This window comes from Talaromyces marneffei, chromosome 7, assembly GCF_009556855.1.
Source record: "Talaromyces marneffei chromosome 7, complete sequence".
NCBI classification, from domain to species: Eukaryota; Fungi; Ascomycota; class Eurotiomycetes; order Eurotiales; family Trichocomaceae; genus Talaromyces; species Talaromyces marneffei.
The window spans coordinates 998224-1016079 of NC_072354.1; the positions used below are offsets into that span (position 1 = coordinate 998224).

At 47.6% G+C, this 17856-nt stretch overlaps 4 protein-coding genes across 4 annotated transcripts; 2 read left to right on the forward strand and 2 right to left on the reverse strand.

Moving 5' to 3' along the window:
* Positions 1 to 2335: 2335 nt before the first annotated feature.
* On the forward strand, positions 2336 to 5071 carry EYB26_009024 (uncharacterized protein; the record flags this gene model as incomplete). The annotated part of the gene is made up of 3 exons (XM_054268275.1): positions 2336 to 3510; positions 3564 to 4521; positions 4571 to 5071. The coding sequence occupies 3 exons, from the start codon at positions 2336 to 2338 to the stop codon at positions 5069 to 5071; spliced, it is 2634 nt and encodes an 877-aa protein (XP_054124250.1).
* A 974-nt stretch (positions 5072 to 6045) lies between these two features.
* On the reverse strand, positions 6046 to 7338 carry EYB26_009025 (uncharacterized protein; the record flags this gene model as incomplete). Its single annotated transcript, XM_054268276.1, has 2 exons — positions 6046 to 6679; positions 6761 to 7338. 2 exons carry the CDS (start codon positions 7336 to 7338, stop codon positions 6046 to 6048), a joined length of 1212 nt encoding a protein of 403 aa, XP_054124251.1.
* A 1378-nt stretch (positions 7339 to 8716) lies between these two features.
* On the reverse strand, positions 8717 to 10789 carry EYB26_009026 (uncharacterized protein; the record flags this gene model as incomplete). Its single annotated transcript, XM_054268277.1, has 2 exons — positions 8717 to 10679; positions 10731 to 10789. 2 exons carry the CDS (start codon positions 10787 to 10789, stop codon positions 8717 to 8719), a joined length of 2022 nt encoding a protein of 673 aa, XP_054124252.1.
* Positions 10790 to 11231: 442 nt separating this feature from the next.
* Positions 11232 to 17474, forward strand: EYB26_009027 (uncharacterized protein; the record flags this gene model as incomplete). Its single annotated transcript, XM_054268278.1, has 1 exon — positions 11232 to 17474. One exon carries the CDS (start codon positions 11232 to 11234, stop codon positions 17472 to 17474), a length of 6243 nt encoding a protein of 2080 aa, XP_054124253.1.
* Between the last annotated feature and the right edge of the window lie 382 nt (positions 17475 to 17856).

The window sequence follows — 17856 nt, forward strand, 5'->3', positions numbered from 1 at the left end:
GCATAAATCTAATCAGAACACAAAATATGTTCTCGTCTGAATTGTTATGATTATGCTTTTCGATTTCTTATGTGACGGCTTTATTTTCTCTCCGGTTTTGACGCGTCGCGACACGTGTTTTTTGGGACGTTTTTATCTCAAGATGAGATATCAAGAGGACGAAAGAGGTTACCCCTCCGTTTATCAACCTTTTTTTTTTCACTATCTTATTTTATTACCTCGCTTGTCTGTGTTTTTCTTGTTTCGGTAACTGGGCTGGCGTCTGATAAGCTTGGTGGGTGTTCTTATTCATGTTTGTTTTTTTGTTGCGATTGTTTATGGGGGTATTACCAATTAGTTCTGTATTGGATTATATTGTATTGTCTTATCTTGACTGATTGAGATATGGGAATTGACAGTCTTGAGTTTCTTCTCGATTCTTTCCACGCTTTTTTCTAGATTTCTTTTGTAGGTTTGTGCGATATGAATGCTGGTATACAATACGATCTTCGCTATGATAGGAGTGGCGCTACTACCTACCATGGCTCTATTTCTTAATTATTTCTCAAACTATGGTTTTTCGGTTCTTGCACACATGTTTGTAAGTAGTTGTTGGCGTAGACTGGTCAACAGGTGGCGCACGCGTAGTGATCCATGGATGTGTCGAGTTCCGTGTTGTCGCATCAATCGCAAACTCTGCGCGCAGCGACTTGGTCTGACTGGGAACCTACCTAATTCAGATTTTCCATTCTGGGACGGTCTGGTGTTTGTTATTGTATGTTCTTTTGGGTAACGTATCTAATCATTATTTTGTATGTTGAGGGGTTGTGTTGATGTTTAAAGACGGGAGATGTCTTGAATGTTGAATATATATATAGAGAGAGAGAGAGAGATGTCGACATCCATACAGCCATGAGATATCGCACCACATAGTTAATGAATTGCTAATTTCGAAACCCAACCAACTTTAGTAGACATGGAAATTGGGCTTTTACATACTGATATCGTAACTTCACCATTTCCCCAGAGACCACGCTGATTCTACGAGCTACTTAACCCAGCACAAAGTTGTTGTTGACATACTAGGAGTATGTACCGTGTATATACACCATAAGCCCACCAATAGGGTTGCGTCACTTATGGGATACGAAGGTGGGTCCATATGAACACAATAGGAATAGTGCCTTATCTTATCTGCATATTATTGGCCGGCGCCAAGAGGCGAGGTCGTTTCATCATCAGCAACTGGTGGACATAAATAGCTACATAAATGCATAGTACGATACAAATACACAGAAATACATGCGCATTACCCATACCGGAATATACAATATACACGATATATGTAGGTGTTCGACCAGATAGATATTGAGATGTCGTCCGAGGTAGTCGAAAGCCCCTTAATACTGTTTACTTCGTTACTACAGAGTACAGAGTACAATCGAAGGGATGAAAAGGAAATTAAATCGAGAGCTCAGCCACGACGCCAAAGTGGATGTATACTACGTAGTATGTATTACCGAGTAATTAATTATTATTCTACGTACTCCGTACACGCCAGCTCCCGTCTTACTGGAAGTGTACTAGGCTACCAGCAGCGGAAACAGGAAACAGCTTATGCCTTATCGCCGCCTGATGGCACCGTTCCCTGGTGTGAGTGCTCCTGCCTCTTGTACACTGGTGACGCGTATTTGTACTCTGTACTCTGGAAGAAGCAACCGTTCCATCTGTCTTACACACACTTCTCGTCTGAATATTCTATTCTTTCTTCGATTCTTCCCCGTCTGCACTTGGTTCTTGCGGTCAATCGTTCTCTGTGCAGCCTACGACCAGTCAGAACCCACGCACGCCAGCAACGATCCGCCCATCTGCGTCATATTCAGTCTCCCGAATGCCGTGCAACTAACTGACTGACCAAGCCAGCCAAGTGCAACGCCCATATCCCCCCCTGCCGCATACCCGATTACCCTCCTAATTCATCATTATTTTCCCTCTTTTGCCAAAATTCAATTCGATATAGCAATGCTCCTTGATTTCAAATTACACTAATAAATAAATAATACCTCCGTCGTCGCTCATTTGTCCACTACGGCGGGCTGGAAGTCGGTTTTACTCCTGAACGGCAGACCACGGAGAGGCTGAGCCTAAGGGAAAAAATAGTTGTTTCCCTGTGGCGCCAACAAACTGACTCTGTTGTTGACTGCCACCATTCGACCCGCCAGAACCGTTCCACGCAGACCTCACGTCACAAACCGCCATCTGCCCCTATCGAAGAGAGGAATACATTTTATCCGACAAAGTTGATTTTCCGTAGAATCGAAAATTAACCACACCTGCTGCGAGCTGGGCCAGGATCATGCCCGCCATCGTGTCCGACGGCCCCTATCATCCACCAGCCAGTGCCAGTCCGTCGAATTCGTTTGATATCGCTTCACGGAAATCCATCGAAAAGACCTCCGTTGGCAACACTTTTCTCTACACACCAGGGACCAATGGCGATGTGGGCCGCCTGGAACCCCATAGCTTTCATCACCAGCAACAACCGGATCACAGGCAGTTTCTCACGAGCTTGAAGAATGGCAGTGTTCCGTCGTTGAACGGAGGGCGATCTTCCATCGGTTCGTACAGTCGTGATCGACCTTATTCCAGGACAGACAGCACGCCGTCGCTGAACAGCGTGTCCCTGCGGGAGGGCCGGGACTATCAGCAGTACTTGTACCAACAACCGTCATATAATCGTCGAGGATCAGCGATGGTCGATGGGAATGGACAATCGGGGTCTGAGCTGGAGCTGCCGCCTCATGTCAATGGTAACTCATCAATCCGGTCACGATCACCGACTTCGAAGCCCGTCGTTCCCAATGGCGACACCCACCGGTTGTCGTCCAGCGACGATCGGGCCTCTTACACGGAACCCAACCAGTCTATAAGAAGCTATACACCTACTCCTCTGTCGACCTCGCTTCCTGATGACGCCAACCATCTTCCTCCTGAACCCGACCGGCTTGCTCCTCCAAGTAAGCGCTCTCAACATAGATATTCCTCTCCACCCACCCCACTGAACTACGACTCGTCTTCTTCGCCTTCGTCTCCTGGTCCGTATTCCAACAGACATACACTTCAAGTGCCACGATCGACGTCCCGAAGGAGCCGTGACCTTTCGCTCGACGAGACCCGAACATCCAATGTCGGTCGCCCGGAACATCACCGTCGGGCATCGCTGAATTTAGTCCGTCGGGCAACCCGAACAAGTGTACATGATATTCCGACAGATGATGCGTTGACGGATGACGATGCCGCTCGCTGGGCAGAAGCGATCAAGCAGAAACGAGCCAGAAAGAAGCGTCGCGAGGAGGAAGATGACGATCGTGTTATTGTGGGTACGAAAGTCGACCAGAACCATCAGAACTGGGTGACGGCATACAATATGTTGACTGGTATTCGATTTGTGGTTTCGAGAATCAATGCTAAGATGGACCGTGAACTCACACCGGCTGACTTTAATGCGAAGCACAAGTTTTCGTTTGATATGTATGTGTTTTACCCTGAAGAACCGAGCAGAAGAAACAAATTGACAAGAATAGTACCGGCAATGAATTGACACCATCCGCCAAATATGATTTCAAGTTCAAGGATTACGCTCCCTGGGTCTTTCGAAGCTTGCGAGCCAAGTTCAAGTTGGATCCAGCGGACTACCTCATGTCCTTGACTAGTAAATATATACTGTCAGAGCTGGGCTCGCCTGGAAAGAGTGGCAGCTTTTTTTATTTCTCCCGCGACTATAAATACATTATCAAGACGATCCATCATTCCGAACACAAATTACTTCGCAAGATACTACCGGATTACTACAAACATATCGAGAGCAACCCCAACACCTTAATATCGCAATTCTACGGTCTGCACCGCGTTAAGATGGCATACGGTCGCAAGATACACTTTGTCGTGATGAATAATCTGTTTCCGCCGCATCGAGATATCCACCAGACGTTCGACCTGAAAGGCTCGACCGTTGGGCGTGACTTGCGAGAGGAGAATCTCGAGAAGAATCCTCGCGCTACGATGAAAGATCTCAACTGGTTGCGACGCGGTCGTCATCTGGAAGCGGGGCCGATGAAGAAAGAAGTGTTTATGGCTCAGCTGCGACGCGATGTTCGATTACTTCAGAGACTGAAGATCATGGACTATTCGTTGTTGGTTGGTATACATGACCTTGGCCGTGGCAATGAGGAAAAACTCCGCGACAAGACGCTTCAAGTCTTTCAACCAGGAGGTGACCGGGATGACGACCCAAGTACCTTGTTGACGCGGACGCCGTCGAAGTTAGAGAATGCTCGTAAAGCTCGGGAACTGCGACTTACGCTGAAACGAGAACGGCCAGTTCCTATACAGCAGACGGCAGCAAAGATGCCGGACGAGATTCTTGACGAAAGGAAGAATCTGGTATTTTACTCTGATGATGGCGGTTTCCGGGCGACGCATGAAAATGGCCAGCCGGGAGAGGAGATTTATTATCTTGGTATCATTGATTGTTTGACACCGGTGAGTACCCTGTTTTTGGATAGTGTAGCCACTTGCTAATATGAAGTAGTATGGAATTGTCAAAAAGGCAGAACATTTCTGGAAAGGTCTATCGAACAATCGAACACAGATATCTCCAATTCCTCCTGAGCAGTACGGAGAGCGTTTCATCAACTTCACGGAAGGCATCACAATGTCTAGAGAAGAGGCAGAGCGACTCGAACAAGCTCGAGCCAACGGACAGACGACCGAAGAAAAAGTCAAGAACACCGAAGGCATACGTCCCGAGTCTGTGGAAAGGACAATGGAAGCAGCCGAGGAAATGACTCGAAACACAGGTCCCGAACCACATCCGCGGACGTTGTCTACGATGTGGGATCCACAAGATGTGAATAGCAGTAGCGGACCAAACACATTACCGATTGTCGACGAAGCCGGCGAAGCTGCGAGCCAAAGGAGCGGACACAGTCCTCGGGCCAGGGCTCGATCAGAGTTCTCAGACCGAATCATTGAAAAGGTTCGAGACGGGTCTCCAAACCCGTCCCCGGTGACCTCTCGCCTAAACTATTAGCTACGAAGAAATCACTACAAAGGGTGTGATCAACCCATCACGAAGATTCTGTACAATTATTATCCATGATACGCCTTGCTGTTTTGTTTCTGCTTGCTATGCATTCTGTTTTACTATTATCTCTCGTCTTTGTCTGTCTTGATTAAGCGAGTCGCTTTATCATTTTTTTTACACACACGTACTTTACAGTACACCACAGTCTTTCTTTTCCTTGAATATATATTTCCTACGTCTCCCTCCCTCTTTTTCTTTCTCTATAAAAAATTTTCTAACTGCGTTTGTTCGTGCATCCATCAAAGATTCCCATCCCACAAGACTCTTTTCATAAGACTTGGCTATTGCTCATTTCTGTCACTAGCTTATACAGGCACTTTCATTTTATTCTTTCTGCTGTTTTATTTTCCATTGAAGTGTATTTTTTTTATTCTTTCGATTCTATTACATTTCTTAGACTAGACAGGGCCAGAACAGACGAGATAAAGTAGTTGGTTGTCATACTTTTCTTATCATCCTTCTCTTAGTTATCATTCTTTGCTTACGTAGTATGTGAAAGCCTGAGCTGTGGAGTTGGTAGATTTGTATAATCTCTCATTAACTCACTATTCGTCTAGCTACCTAGGTGTGTATACGTAGATGGGATGTCTTGGCCGCCGTTGTATGTAGGTTATATTATTAATTATTATCGTGTGATAACTATATCATCCCTCGATCGTGGACCCATGCTTGAGCACTCACTCAATGCCATCCATCGTCCATGGATCTCGTCTGCGTTGACTGGGCCGTGGGTTTGTTGTTCTCGATCGAGTACGGCCATAATTGATTGGCGTTGGCGGCTGTTGGTCTTGCCTTTTGAGCATGGGGGGCTAGCTTTGAAGGAAGCCCATTTGAAGCCTAGACTCGTGCCCAGGGAAGCACTATACTTCATAAGATAGATCATGATGATGATGATGATGCTGGTGCTGCTGCGGGCTATCTCATTTACCAGCATACATCTCATGCATCACAGAACCCAAATTCGCATTGGCCATCTCGTATGCGACCGGTGACCCCTCCATTTCATGTCGAGATGGATCCCCGCGCATTTCGGTGGGCTCGCTCGACTTTACGGCTTGGTAGGCGGTAGAAGGTTGTTGTTTCCTAGCCCTCCGACGATACCAGAGCCATCCCAATGACGCCGCGATGAGGACTGCCACACATGGGATGACGACGGAGATGGCAATCGTTGTGGTTTTGTGGTGATTGTTACTGCCGCTGCTGCTGCCACTATCAGTACTGGTCGGATATGTGGGTAGCGAAGTTGATGATAATGTTGAAAAGGAGGAGGATGATGACAGTGTTGCCGTGGAGGTAAGATCAGTCGCTTGGAAGTTGATTTGGATCATGGTTGCGAGCATCGAAAGAGTCGTGAGGTTAGTTGTTGCTGTGACCTCTGTTGAAAGAAGCGTGTCCGAGGACGACAAGGTGACCGTGGTCGGGAGAATGAACAGTGTTGTTGTTGACGCTGGAGCACCGTTGGTGCCGTTCATGCAGGTGACCAAGGGCTGCGTTGTGGAGGCGATTACACGCTGACACCACTGGGTAGAAAGAAGACTGGTACATTGGTATCCTCTTATCAAATCCATCTATCGATTAGCAGTTTGTTCATTCTTTGTTTGAGAGAAATAGAATGGGAGGAGAAATAGCCCCTACGTTGGACAGCATCCCACCACCGTCTCATCAGCAGTTGCCGCGTATACAAAACCGAAACTCTGAATGCTGGATAATGCAGACCGGATTCCATCAGCCCCTGCTTGTGCAGCGCAAGCTGTTGAATATCCAGCGGGGCACGCGATACCGGGCGAGTAGTAGCCCTTGTAGTTATAGGTAGTGTAGAGAATATCCGAACCGCCAACTAAACTTCCGAGGATGGTGGATTTTACTGGAGGAAGACAGGAGGTATCCTGGTTGTAGTCGGCCTGTCCACCAACATTCGTACAAATTTGACCTAAAGTGGGATCGTAAACTCGACTACTGCTTGAGAACCAATACGCCTGATTGCATCGGCTGGGCGCGGTGAACGTTGTGGTCAATGGGCCGAGAAGGTAGGTTTGCGTGGAGTCGGCGGTGACTATTCTCGTTGTTGTTGTTGACGTGGGTGGTGGTGAGCCCGATATTGTGTATGTTTCGTAAACTGTGGCAGGTCCTGGGTGTGATTCTATTGCTGATGTAGTTGAAGCTGGAGCTGGAGCTGGAGCTGTGTGTGTTGTTGCACTGGACGGGGAGACCATTTTTTTTTTTTTTTTTTTTGGTTTTTCGTTGTTCTAGGTTGTTTCTGACCTCTGATCTTGTTTTCTCTCTACCTAGGTACTCGCTTGCTTCTGGTTCTGAAAGTATCAAGGTTGCTGTCTGGGCTAGCCTGTTGTCTGGCCTTTGTCCAGTTGGATATGAAGTTTTTCGGTGTCGGAGGGTACACGAAACACGCTGTCACCAGTACAAGGATGTAATCGCGACTGTTGGCCCGACAAGGATTTCCAAGCAAGACCTACTACGGTACTACTAATCAATGCCCGCCGGGGTTCACCAAATCTCGATGCCATGTCTTTGTTCTTTGTGTAGTGCATGCTCTAGAATCGCCACAGTTACATAGTTACTTACTTCAAATCCCTCTCCGCCAACCATATCGTCGCTTCTATAATTAACTAGTGACTAGTTAAGTCCGTTCTATGGTTCATGCGTCCTTAGTACATCTTCGCATCAAGCCAAACCAATCGTGGTAAGCGCAGGGTGTTCTACTATCGAATGGCAGACGTTCAAGTGGATAGATAGTTACTATCGGTCGATTCAAAATAACACATGCATGCAATCTGCTCTTGGTGGCTGGCCATGCTCGAATCTCAAATCAGCGGCCGACAGGCTCTTTCTCTCTCTCTCTTCCGATAAGGAATATTTTGATGGCACTCTCGGTCATGGAGGTAGGTGGCATAATGGAGCTTCTGTTCTAGCACGTCCCTTGCTGGCCAATGTTTGTAAAGGCAGGGGGGAAGACCAACCCTACACATAACCATGGCGATGCTCGAAACGATCACTCGGCCCACTGGTCCTGCTCAGTGAGTGATCCGGGATCCCTAAGCTGGGCTGAGCATAAAGCGGCGGCATGTTGGACGATTTGATGTCGCAGATATCATTTAGATACACGATGAATATGCACACAGCCTACGTAGTGAATAGTAATTCGAAAAGTTCAAGGAGATGTACCATCCTCACTCTTGTGCAAATTTCACACAGGGAAAGAGACCATCCATCCATCAACCTCTCTACTGAATCCAGAGCACAATATGAGCCTCAAGAGAAACCCGCTTCATGTCTAGAAGAGAGGCGATGCAATGTTTGCGCCCTGCTTTCCCTGTATACGTGAGATTCTAAATTGTGATCACTCAGAATGGCTTTGATGAGTTTGATATATCGCATCGAATACAGAGCTTATTCCCCCTTTTCTCTCTTTCTCTGACGAGAAGTAAGAAAAGAAAGGAATTTCAAGGCATGAAACTCGCCTAGCACTCCACCTTGCGTTGCGAATAGACTAAATATTGTTGTTTTCGAAATAAAAATGAAGATCTTCTTGTCAATGAATTGATTCATGGTATCGTATGAGTATCGGTTGATGAACTATGAAAAAATGCGAGCTCGCTTAATCGGACTTTTAAATCCATTTGAATGCAAAGTAGGTTGCAAAGCAGGCTGCAGAGCACCTGACATACTGGTCAACACACGACTCATGCCGTCAACATCGAGCTGTCCTTGACTGAGCTTGAGTTGATCACTTTCTGCGCTGGGTTGCAGAGTCACGGGTAAGTGACCGACTGCTCGTTTCGGTGCTGTCAAGGTTGCTATTTGTGAGAGATCACGGCCGAGAATAATCAAACGATGTTCAGCTGCAATAAGTATTTCGTATTCTTGCCGGTCGCCGTTATCGATTTCTGCTCGGAAGGGCGAGGGCAGATGTGCAACACCAGTCAGTCTCTCACCATACAGACTTACTCCTCCCAAAGGCGAAACGCGACTACGGTTGGACGCGTCAAATGTGCCTGTAGCTTTGACCGAATTCTTCCATAGAGACAGCAAGCTCGGGATGGTGGCGATTTGGTCTCCGTGGCGAATCAGAATCGATTCCTCGGCCATGGCGGCTCGCGAAGAATTTATCTGGACGACAGAGATCTCGCCATCAGAAGACGGTGTAGCTAAAGGCTGAGCGCCCTTGAACAATGTGTCTTCGCGAACCCGCCGTGATGACGGAGTCATGGGAGCAAATTTTCCTCGTTGCTCCGATTGACTTTCACTTACTGCAATTTGAGATCTGTTTATTGCTAGTGGACTACCGAGAAGGCGACCACTGACCGAGAATGCAGTCAAAGCCCCCCCGGTTATGCCGTGTATGCTGGATTGACCGACAAGAGGCCCAGGCTCAGAGCCAGGACCAGCGCCTTCAATATCCCATACACCCCATTCCCCGCCAAAAAGAAGCACCATAATGGCTCTCCCGGAAAGAACCCAGGCAGCGTCGACAATCATCTTCCTTCGACCCAGAGCACTTGGCGACTGCTCAAACCCGGGATATAACGTGAGCAGCCATTTTCCTTCTCGCCCAGCTTTCTCGTCTGCACTAATATCTGTACTCTCCTTTGAGGATGTAGTACACGCTAGAATTTTCACATACCCATCGGGAACCGATACCAGCAGGTGCGCGTGTCGCGCCGAAGGGTATGGAGAAGGGTTGAAAGAAATAGACCCCGCTGAGGCCGGTAGAAGGTGTTTTTGTGGTGGTTTTATGTTTTTGGTCGGTAATGTATAGGAACCATTCGCGGCCTGTCCAATGGGTATGCTGTAAACGAGTAATGTTCCAGACGCTTCGGCAGCATGAGTGGCGACCAACAAACTCCATTGTCCAGTTGCAGCTGGCACTTGTTGTGACCTGCTTCGGCTAAGATCCTCGTCTTTTTCGTCTGTCTCGCAGGTAAAAGTAATCGAAACGCCCTTGGGGATTTCGGTATGTGATACAGTAGCATCTAACGTCAATGTTTGGATTTTCAGATCAGAAGCCTTCGTGCTGGGATGCGGAGGCGTCAGTGGCAAACTGATAACCCTCAGCTTCGAGTCTGCGCATGCAACAGACAGAACGATCGATGTCGTAAGAATAGGAGGCACAGTATATCCCAAAGAACGTGCTGTTTCTGGCAGAAGCGAAGGCACTGCTACTTTGAGAACCCTTGTACCCAGAGGAATATCCACATGTCGAATGATAGGCTCATACGGTCGCGATGGCTCGATCTCGACTTCTTCGTCGTCGAAGAATTCGTACTCTATGTTGTCTTGGTTGCTGGAAGCTGGAGCAGGCTCCTCGTCATCCGAATCAATAATCATAATCGAATCATCATTATTATGAGGTTTGCTCGCGGCCTCCGTCCGGCGAGTATTCGGTGCATTCTTTTGTATAGGAGAAGAAAGAAAAGACCTGCCTCCTCTCCAGACTATCCTCAAGCCGTTGTCGTAGCCGTAGACGAAAATGGACGAGCCGTTCGGGGTGAGCACAGGATATGGTTTCGAAGTGAAGACGCGATGAGGAAGTGAATAGCTGCATTCAGATTAACCATTGTATGTCGAGTATGGATGACAGGGTAGTCACCTTAGCTGAAGTCCGTCATCCCTTCTGCGCACCATTGGTGTCTTGAAAGAACCAGCCATTGTGACGACTTTGCGACAATCAACTTATCGCATAGCCTACTTAGTGTTTGGAGCGACAGCAACTGATATGATAGCTGAAGACTGTAATCAGACTAATAATAAAGGATAGCTTGCAGTATATTTGAGTAAATTGCGTGAGTGTTGAAAGATGAAGAGGGTTGGTGGTAGTGGTGGTGGTTGGAGAAAATAATTGATTGATCTGAGGTCGGCGGGAAGGCGCGTCACGTCCGTCCTCCGCACGGCAAGAGAGAAGCTTGCAAGCTCCTCCAAGAAAAACAAATAAACGAGCCAGGCCCTACAGGGTCAACTACAACACATGAAAACAAATAAAACAAACAAACAAAACAAACAAACATCAGCAGCAGCATCAGAATGAGATTGCTCGTATGGAGACCTCTTTTTCTGAACTAATTCTCAATTCGACATCCTGAGTCCATCCGCAATGGCCTCGGTGCGCTCACTTGGCCTACACCATCCCCCCGCATTGCCTTTTCTCATCAACGAGGGCCTCCTCCCAGTCGATCCCTCCGACGACGACTACGTATGGTATACGCAACGAGCTGAATCCGAAGATGATATTACATACACCAAGAGTTGCGCTGTTTGGTCACGCAGCGGTGTTGTGAAGCGTGTCTTTAAAGTTGAAATCGAGAAGGAGGAAATTCGACATGTCATTCTCACAAACTTTCCTTCGGTGACTACTCGAGAAACCACCAAGAGCTCGGATACAAAGTCAATTGGTGTGAAAGGAGGATTCTCTGTCGGTCGTGTTCAAAATGTCGAGGAAGAGGATATAGCAAAGGTTGTCGTGGCTCCCATTGACCATGGATTCACAAAGGGACGGTTACATTCGCACGAAGATGAATCTAAAGCCCTGGTTGTTGTTCTCAAAACTCAGGCACATATATTCTTTCTCGCAGGAAACAGCCATGTCGTTCCCTTACCCTTTGAAGTGGACTCCGTATTTGCTTCTCCGCGAGGCTTGATATTTCAGAGACAAATTCCTGAGGCACCGTCGACATCTTTGCCAGGAGCGCCTCCAAACTCCTTCTTGTCGCACAGCTTTACAGACAGTCGGAGAAGCGACAACTTCAGATCTTCAAGAGGTAGAGATGATCGACTCTCGTCCACAGAACAGCTATCTCGGTCACAGAAGAAGAATGACGATCTTGATATGCCTCGGACTTTCTCCTTGACGGATCCTCATTCGGAGATGGGTCACGTCATTGCCAATCAGTCCACGCATACAGCTCACGCCGCTCAAGATTCTTGGGCTTTTGATAGTTTAGACCCTGCAGAAGAAATTGTCTACGTTTCAACAGCCAACGAGCTCACAGGAGACAATATCTCTCTCAAAGATTCGCCGCTGGTTCTTGTGGTCACAGTAAACACAGAAACCGGCCTTTACACTATTTGGAATGCAAAATTCCGAACCGACGTCAATGGACAAACGTCAAAGAAACGAAAGAAACCGCTTGCTAGCGGAGCTCGATCAAAACGACGAAGTTCGCATTATGGAATGGCTACGGGTGCTACAACGCCTGTTGTACGCCCTTCTGGTATAAGAGAGAGTATTGGTGCAGGCCGAAACATCCATGGAACTTCGTTCTCTCAAAGTTTCCAACTAGACGATCCTCCGGAGCCAACAGATTTTGCCTCCCAGATGGGACAAGAGTTTGAAGACATTGGAGTGCCCTCGAAAACTTCACGACGTGTTAGTTCATTGCTTGCTAGATCTGATCTAGGTGGTAGTCAAGATAGACAGGCCTTTTCTGATCTTGCAACGGGCAACCAAGGAGGGATAACAAATCATGGTAGTCTACGCCAATCGATAGGAGGCTACAGTACTCGTGCCAGCTTTGGTTATAACTTGCGGAGCTCCTTCGCCGGAAACGCTTCTATCTATAGTAATGCCAGTAGCTTCTTGGATGCTCCTGTTGACCGGCTACTTGAGGAACTCAACAATGGCGGTGACTTTGAAGGATTCGAAAGCATGGACCTTACAGGGCCCATGTCTGGCCTTCCCAAAGAAATGATGCTTCGGAAGGTTGAAACCTTCTCATCGGGTCTGTCGACTGGCAGCTTCTCTTTCTCTGAGCTGAAACGGACTCGTCCTAAGCCCAAAGCATTTACACTGCGGCCCAACGAAAGCGTCCATCAGAAGACGTCCACCTCAGCGCATCTTGCTCTCTGCTTACTTGATTCAATATCTAATTGTTTAGTTGTCGTGGATCTGAAAGTCCAGAACTTGGGTCTGTCAGAGAGAGACAGAAGAAAACAAAAGATATCCCAGAAGAAAAGCGAGGTGTTTACAGTTATTCACGCTATAGGCATACAACATGCTGCAAATGTCATGGATGTGTGCAAGATTGTCGACGACGGCATATCGAGAATATTGACTCTCAAGTCTACCATCGATGGCAAAGGCGAGATAACCTTACAGTCTCCGTGGAGTCCTTCGATCAAAATTGAACTTCCGTCTAAATTATCATTACACTCGCCCGATCGACTTTCAATTGTCCAAAACCGAGCACCTGACACCGGCTTGAAAAGGGTTATAGGCGATTCAAATCTGAAACTTGCTGCATTTGGGCGGTCTTCCTCTCGTGGCCAAGTTGATATTGTTGATTCGCAAAAAAGATGTCACCGTATCGAAATTCAACTACAACCCAGGAACCCTCTCGTGAAAAAAGCGTTGGCTGTATGTCGTTTTGCTCTTCGAGAATCTCTTCGAGCTGCAGATGGATTATATACCGCTTGGTGGGAAGTACTACGATGGCTTTTTTCACGTGGATCTGATGAAAATGACCTTGAATGGACTGCTTTTATTGTTATGATTTTTACTATGGCAGTTGGATTCATTGATTCGCCACAGCCTCGGCCGGCTAAGAAACAGAGACGTAAGGGTGGTATCTTGAGGTCAAGTAGCGGTAGCTACATTGATCAAGAAAGTTGGGACTCTATGACGGAGAAAATAGCTGGATCGTCAGGAGTCACAGCATCGTGGATGATGAACAGTTCGTGGACATGGGCGACAGGTCAAGACGAAAACGCCGGTAAGCCATTTTTAGCGGAGCAGAAATCTCAGAATGACCAGTCAAAAAATTCCTACCTGTTGCGATGTGTAAGTCTTGCCCGTGACTTCTTCGACAGTCCTCAGGGTGAAGCTGCGTCGGGTTCTGAGGGGTATCTGCCTACCGCGATTTCTCAGAGTCAAGAAACACGGCGCACCGCCTTATGCAGTATTCTCGTTAGTCTGCATCTATTGCGCGAGGAACAGAAACTATCGATTTGCGATAGTGAAAGTTCTTATCAAGAACGGGGAATGCTAGCGCCTGTATTAGCTCAGATTGGTGGATGGGTAGGATGGAAATCATGGACTTGGAGCGAGGATGGTTACTACGGTATGGAAATGGCGACAATAGGCCGTTGGGTATTTGAAGAAAATCAAATATCCGGACTAGATATGCCACTGGAACCCTTCGTTCCCCCTTCAATTTTTGATCACCTTCAAGGTTCAATCACAGCGCCACCATTGAATGCATTCTCTACGCTTCTTGATGTTTTCCCCGGCTCCAGTCGCACGTCTGATAAACCCAGTCTGAGGAATGAGGTTATGGGACTGACCCCAAGAACATTGGCTATCAATGGATTCATGTCAGAAGTACATCAAGCGTCTAGTACTGTCGACAAAGTGAAACTCTTACTCCGCTGGGGCTTGACGATTAGTGTGATCGAGAGCCTACCAGAGGGTGTAAGTGCACCGCTCTTTGAACTTATCGTACGCTGTCAGATAAAACCACCGGTGTCCTGCACCGCTGCCTTGATAGGACTTATTGATCGTGATGATCTTTACATGTCTATGGAGGTTGAAGCCACGACGCAACCCGCATATCGGACACAGATGGGAGTAGGTCATCTCTCGTTACGAGATGTCCACCATATAGGAGCCTCGACACTAGATTTTGAGCTCTCAAACTCCTTTGAGGCTTCTGTCGAAGCTGATCGGATGGCTGTTACTAGATTGATGTACCGGGAGGATAGGCGTCTCCAAGAAGCCTCTAAGCTTCTCAATCAAACCAAAGCACCAGTAGCACAATGTATACCGGAACCGGGGTGGACTGACTCTGAGTTACTTGAAGCTCAAAAAGAAGTCGTTCAGCTCGTTACCATGAGGACTCTGTCGGTGCCTGCTGGTCGGGCATTATTCATGTTCAGTGGTCGGTCACCTTTGCTAACAGAGAAGCTCCCGATACCATCGTTTTCGCTGCAATGTTTGATGAAGCCATCAAACGTGACAATAAGTGCAGATAGATCAGCATTCAATGAGGAAAAAGTATGCTGGGCTTTCTTTCACAATGGAGCGGCAACGGGATTGGCTATATCCAAGGCTTCCAAGGGAATTGACACTTCTTGGATCCTCTACAACAAACCACAAGAACTTACAAACCGACATGCGGGATTCTTGCTTGCCCTTGGGCTGAACGGGCATCTCAAGAACCTGGCAAAATGGGTCGCATTTAAATATTTGACTCCAAAACATACGATGACATCAATCGGTCTGCTTCTCGGTTTGTCTGTATCTTACTTGGGAACCATGGATACACCCATCACTCGCTTACTTTCGGTGCACGTTACACGAATGCTGCCTCAGGGTGCAGCTGAGCTTAATCTTTCGCCACTTACCCAGACGGCGGGCATTATGGGCATTGGACTACTTTACTGTAATTCTCAACACCGGCGAATGAGTGAAGTGCTACTATCTGAAATCGAGAATGTGGAACAGGAAGAAGTAGGCATTTCTCAAGAGACCCTTCGCGATGAAGGATATAGGCTTGCCGCTGGATTCGCCCTCGGATATATTAACCTTGGCAAAGGAAAAGATCTTCGAGGTCTACGAGATATGCAAATTGTCGAGCGACTTCTGGCAATAGCTATTGGGACCAAGAATGTCGACCTGGTGCACATCTTGGACAGGGCAACCGCAGGTGCTACTGTAGCTCTCGCAATCATCTTCATGAAAACGAACGACGAAATGCTTGCTCATAAAATCGATATTCCAGATACAACTGTGCAGTATGACTATGTTCGCCCAGACATCTTCCTTTTACGTACACTCGCTCGGCATCTTATCATGTGGGACAGCATTGAGCCGACCTCAGAATGGCTGCTTCGCAGCATTCCGAAACCTTATAGGAAGAAAGATGGACTCAGTACTATCCGACATCTTTCAAGCGACGACATGCCATTCTTCAACATTATCGCGGGTCTATGTTTTGCGATCGGATTGCGATATGCGGGCTCAGCTCACAGTCAAGCAAGAGATCTGCTCATCCGATTCCTCGATCAGTTCCGGCGGATAGTCCGGCTCCCTGCTATGCATTACGATAGCCAACTAGCACGCAACTCGGTGCGCCATTGTCAGGATATAGTGGCGATTTCAGCCGCAGCGGTGATGGCCGGAACAGGTGATTTGAACTTGTTCAGGCGGCTACGCTCGCTCCACGGGCGAATCGATCCTCATACGTCGTATGGAAGTCACATGGCGGCACATATGGCCATCGGCTTGCTTTTCCTGGGAGGTGGATGCTACACTTTGGGCACGTCTAATTTGGCGATTGCATCGATGTTGTGTGCATTCTACCCACTGTTTCCTACATCAGTCCTAGACAATAAATGCCACCTCCAAGCATTTCGACACCTATGGGTTTTAGCGGCGGAACCGCGTTGTCTCATCGCCAGGGATGTTGATACGCGACGGCCTATTACCATTCCTGTATCACTGCATATGAAAGATGGCACTACAAGAGAGACTACTGCGCCATGCTTGCTGCCTAACCTAGAGGAGATCGCATCGGTCAAAGCGCACGGTCGAGACCACTGGCCCCTAGTCCTTGACTTTGACCGAAACGAGCAATTGCGCGGAAAATTCCGAAAGGGTGACCAATCCATCTATTTACGACGAAACTCGACCTACGACCCATCCGGAGGCTCCGTATTTGCTTCGACACTGCTAGGGCTGAGTGAAGCACAGGATATTCTGCCCAGTACTACAATAGGCTCTTGGAGAAGGCCCATACCGAACAGCGTGGCATTGCTGATGTCTCAGGGGCGAAGAAACAAAGCAAACAACACCGTTAGACAGGATGTATGGGATTGGATTTTTGCGTTGCGTCCTTTGCAGGGGTTGGATGTTGGTGATCGGTCGGCCGTTTTGCCGCCATCTGCAACCTTCCAGTTTCGATCGCGGTTTTTGGCGGCGGAGGATGGGGTGACATCGGTGGTTACGATTCCAGCCTGGCTTAGAGTGTCGTCCGTGGACAGTCGTCTTGTGTTGGAAAGCATAGTCAATGAGACGGTTGCAGGACTAACGACTGTACAAGGACAAGCGTATAGCTTCGATGAGGTTAAAGATCGGCTTTGGCAGTTACGCCTCCTCTTTGCCTGGGTCGATCGTCAAGTGGAGCTTGAAAGACGGGAAGAAGTACACCACGAAGCTGGTGAGCATGGAACTCAGTCTATGACGGTCCAGAAGCGAGCCGAAAAACGAGGAGTCGAAGGAGGCTTGTGGCTGAACTACGACGTTATTGAGCAAGCGCGATGGAAGATCTGGGGTATTCAGGTGAGGGATTTGGACACGGCCGGACACGCGGGCCAGACCTCCCTACAGAGCACTCCATCGTAGCGTTACGACTAGATATGTACTAGTTAAATTATGCATTCGTATAAGAATGAAAAATGATACATAGTAGCGTACCCAAAGTACGCGTCTGATTACAGTGATGAGCCAAGCGCCTTGGTAACAGCTTAAAGTTCACGAATACGAGATTCTAGGCCCAGCAAACCTGTTAAAGTAACTAACTGTCAGCCTAACAGTTTGAAATTCTTAAGGCACAGCCATATTCCGCATTGATCAACCAAAGTTACGTAGTTACTGTTAATTATTAGTAGCTTAGAATGCCATCTGAAAAATTGCATTCAATGAAAAAGAAAAAAAAAAAAAGCAACGTGAAGGTCTTTTGAGCTCTTTCAGTCTCGATTTGATTCGGCAGTCATGCCGGCAGAAC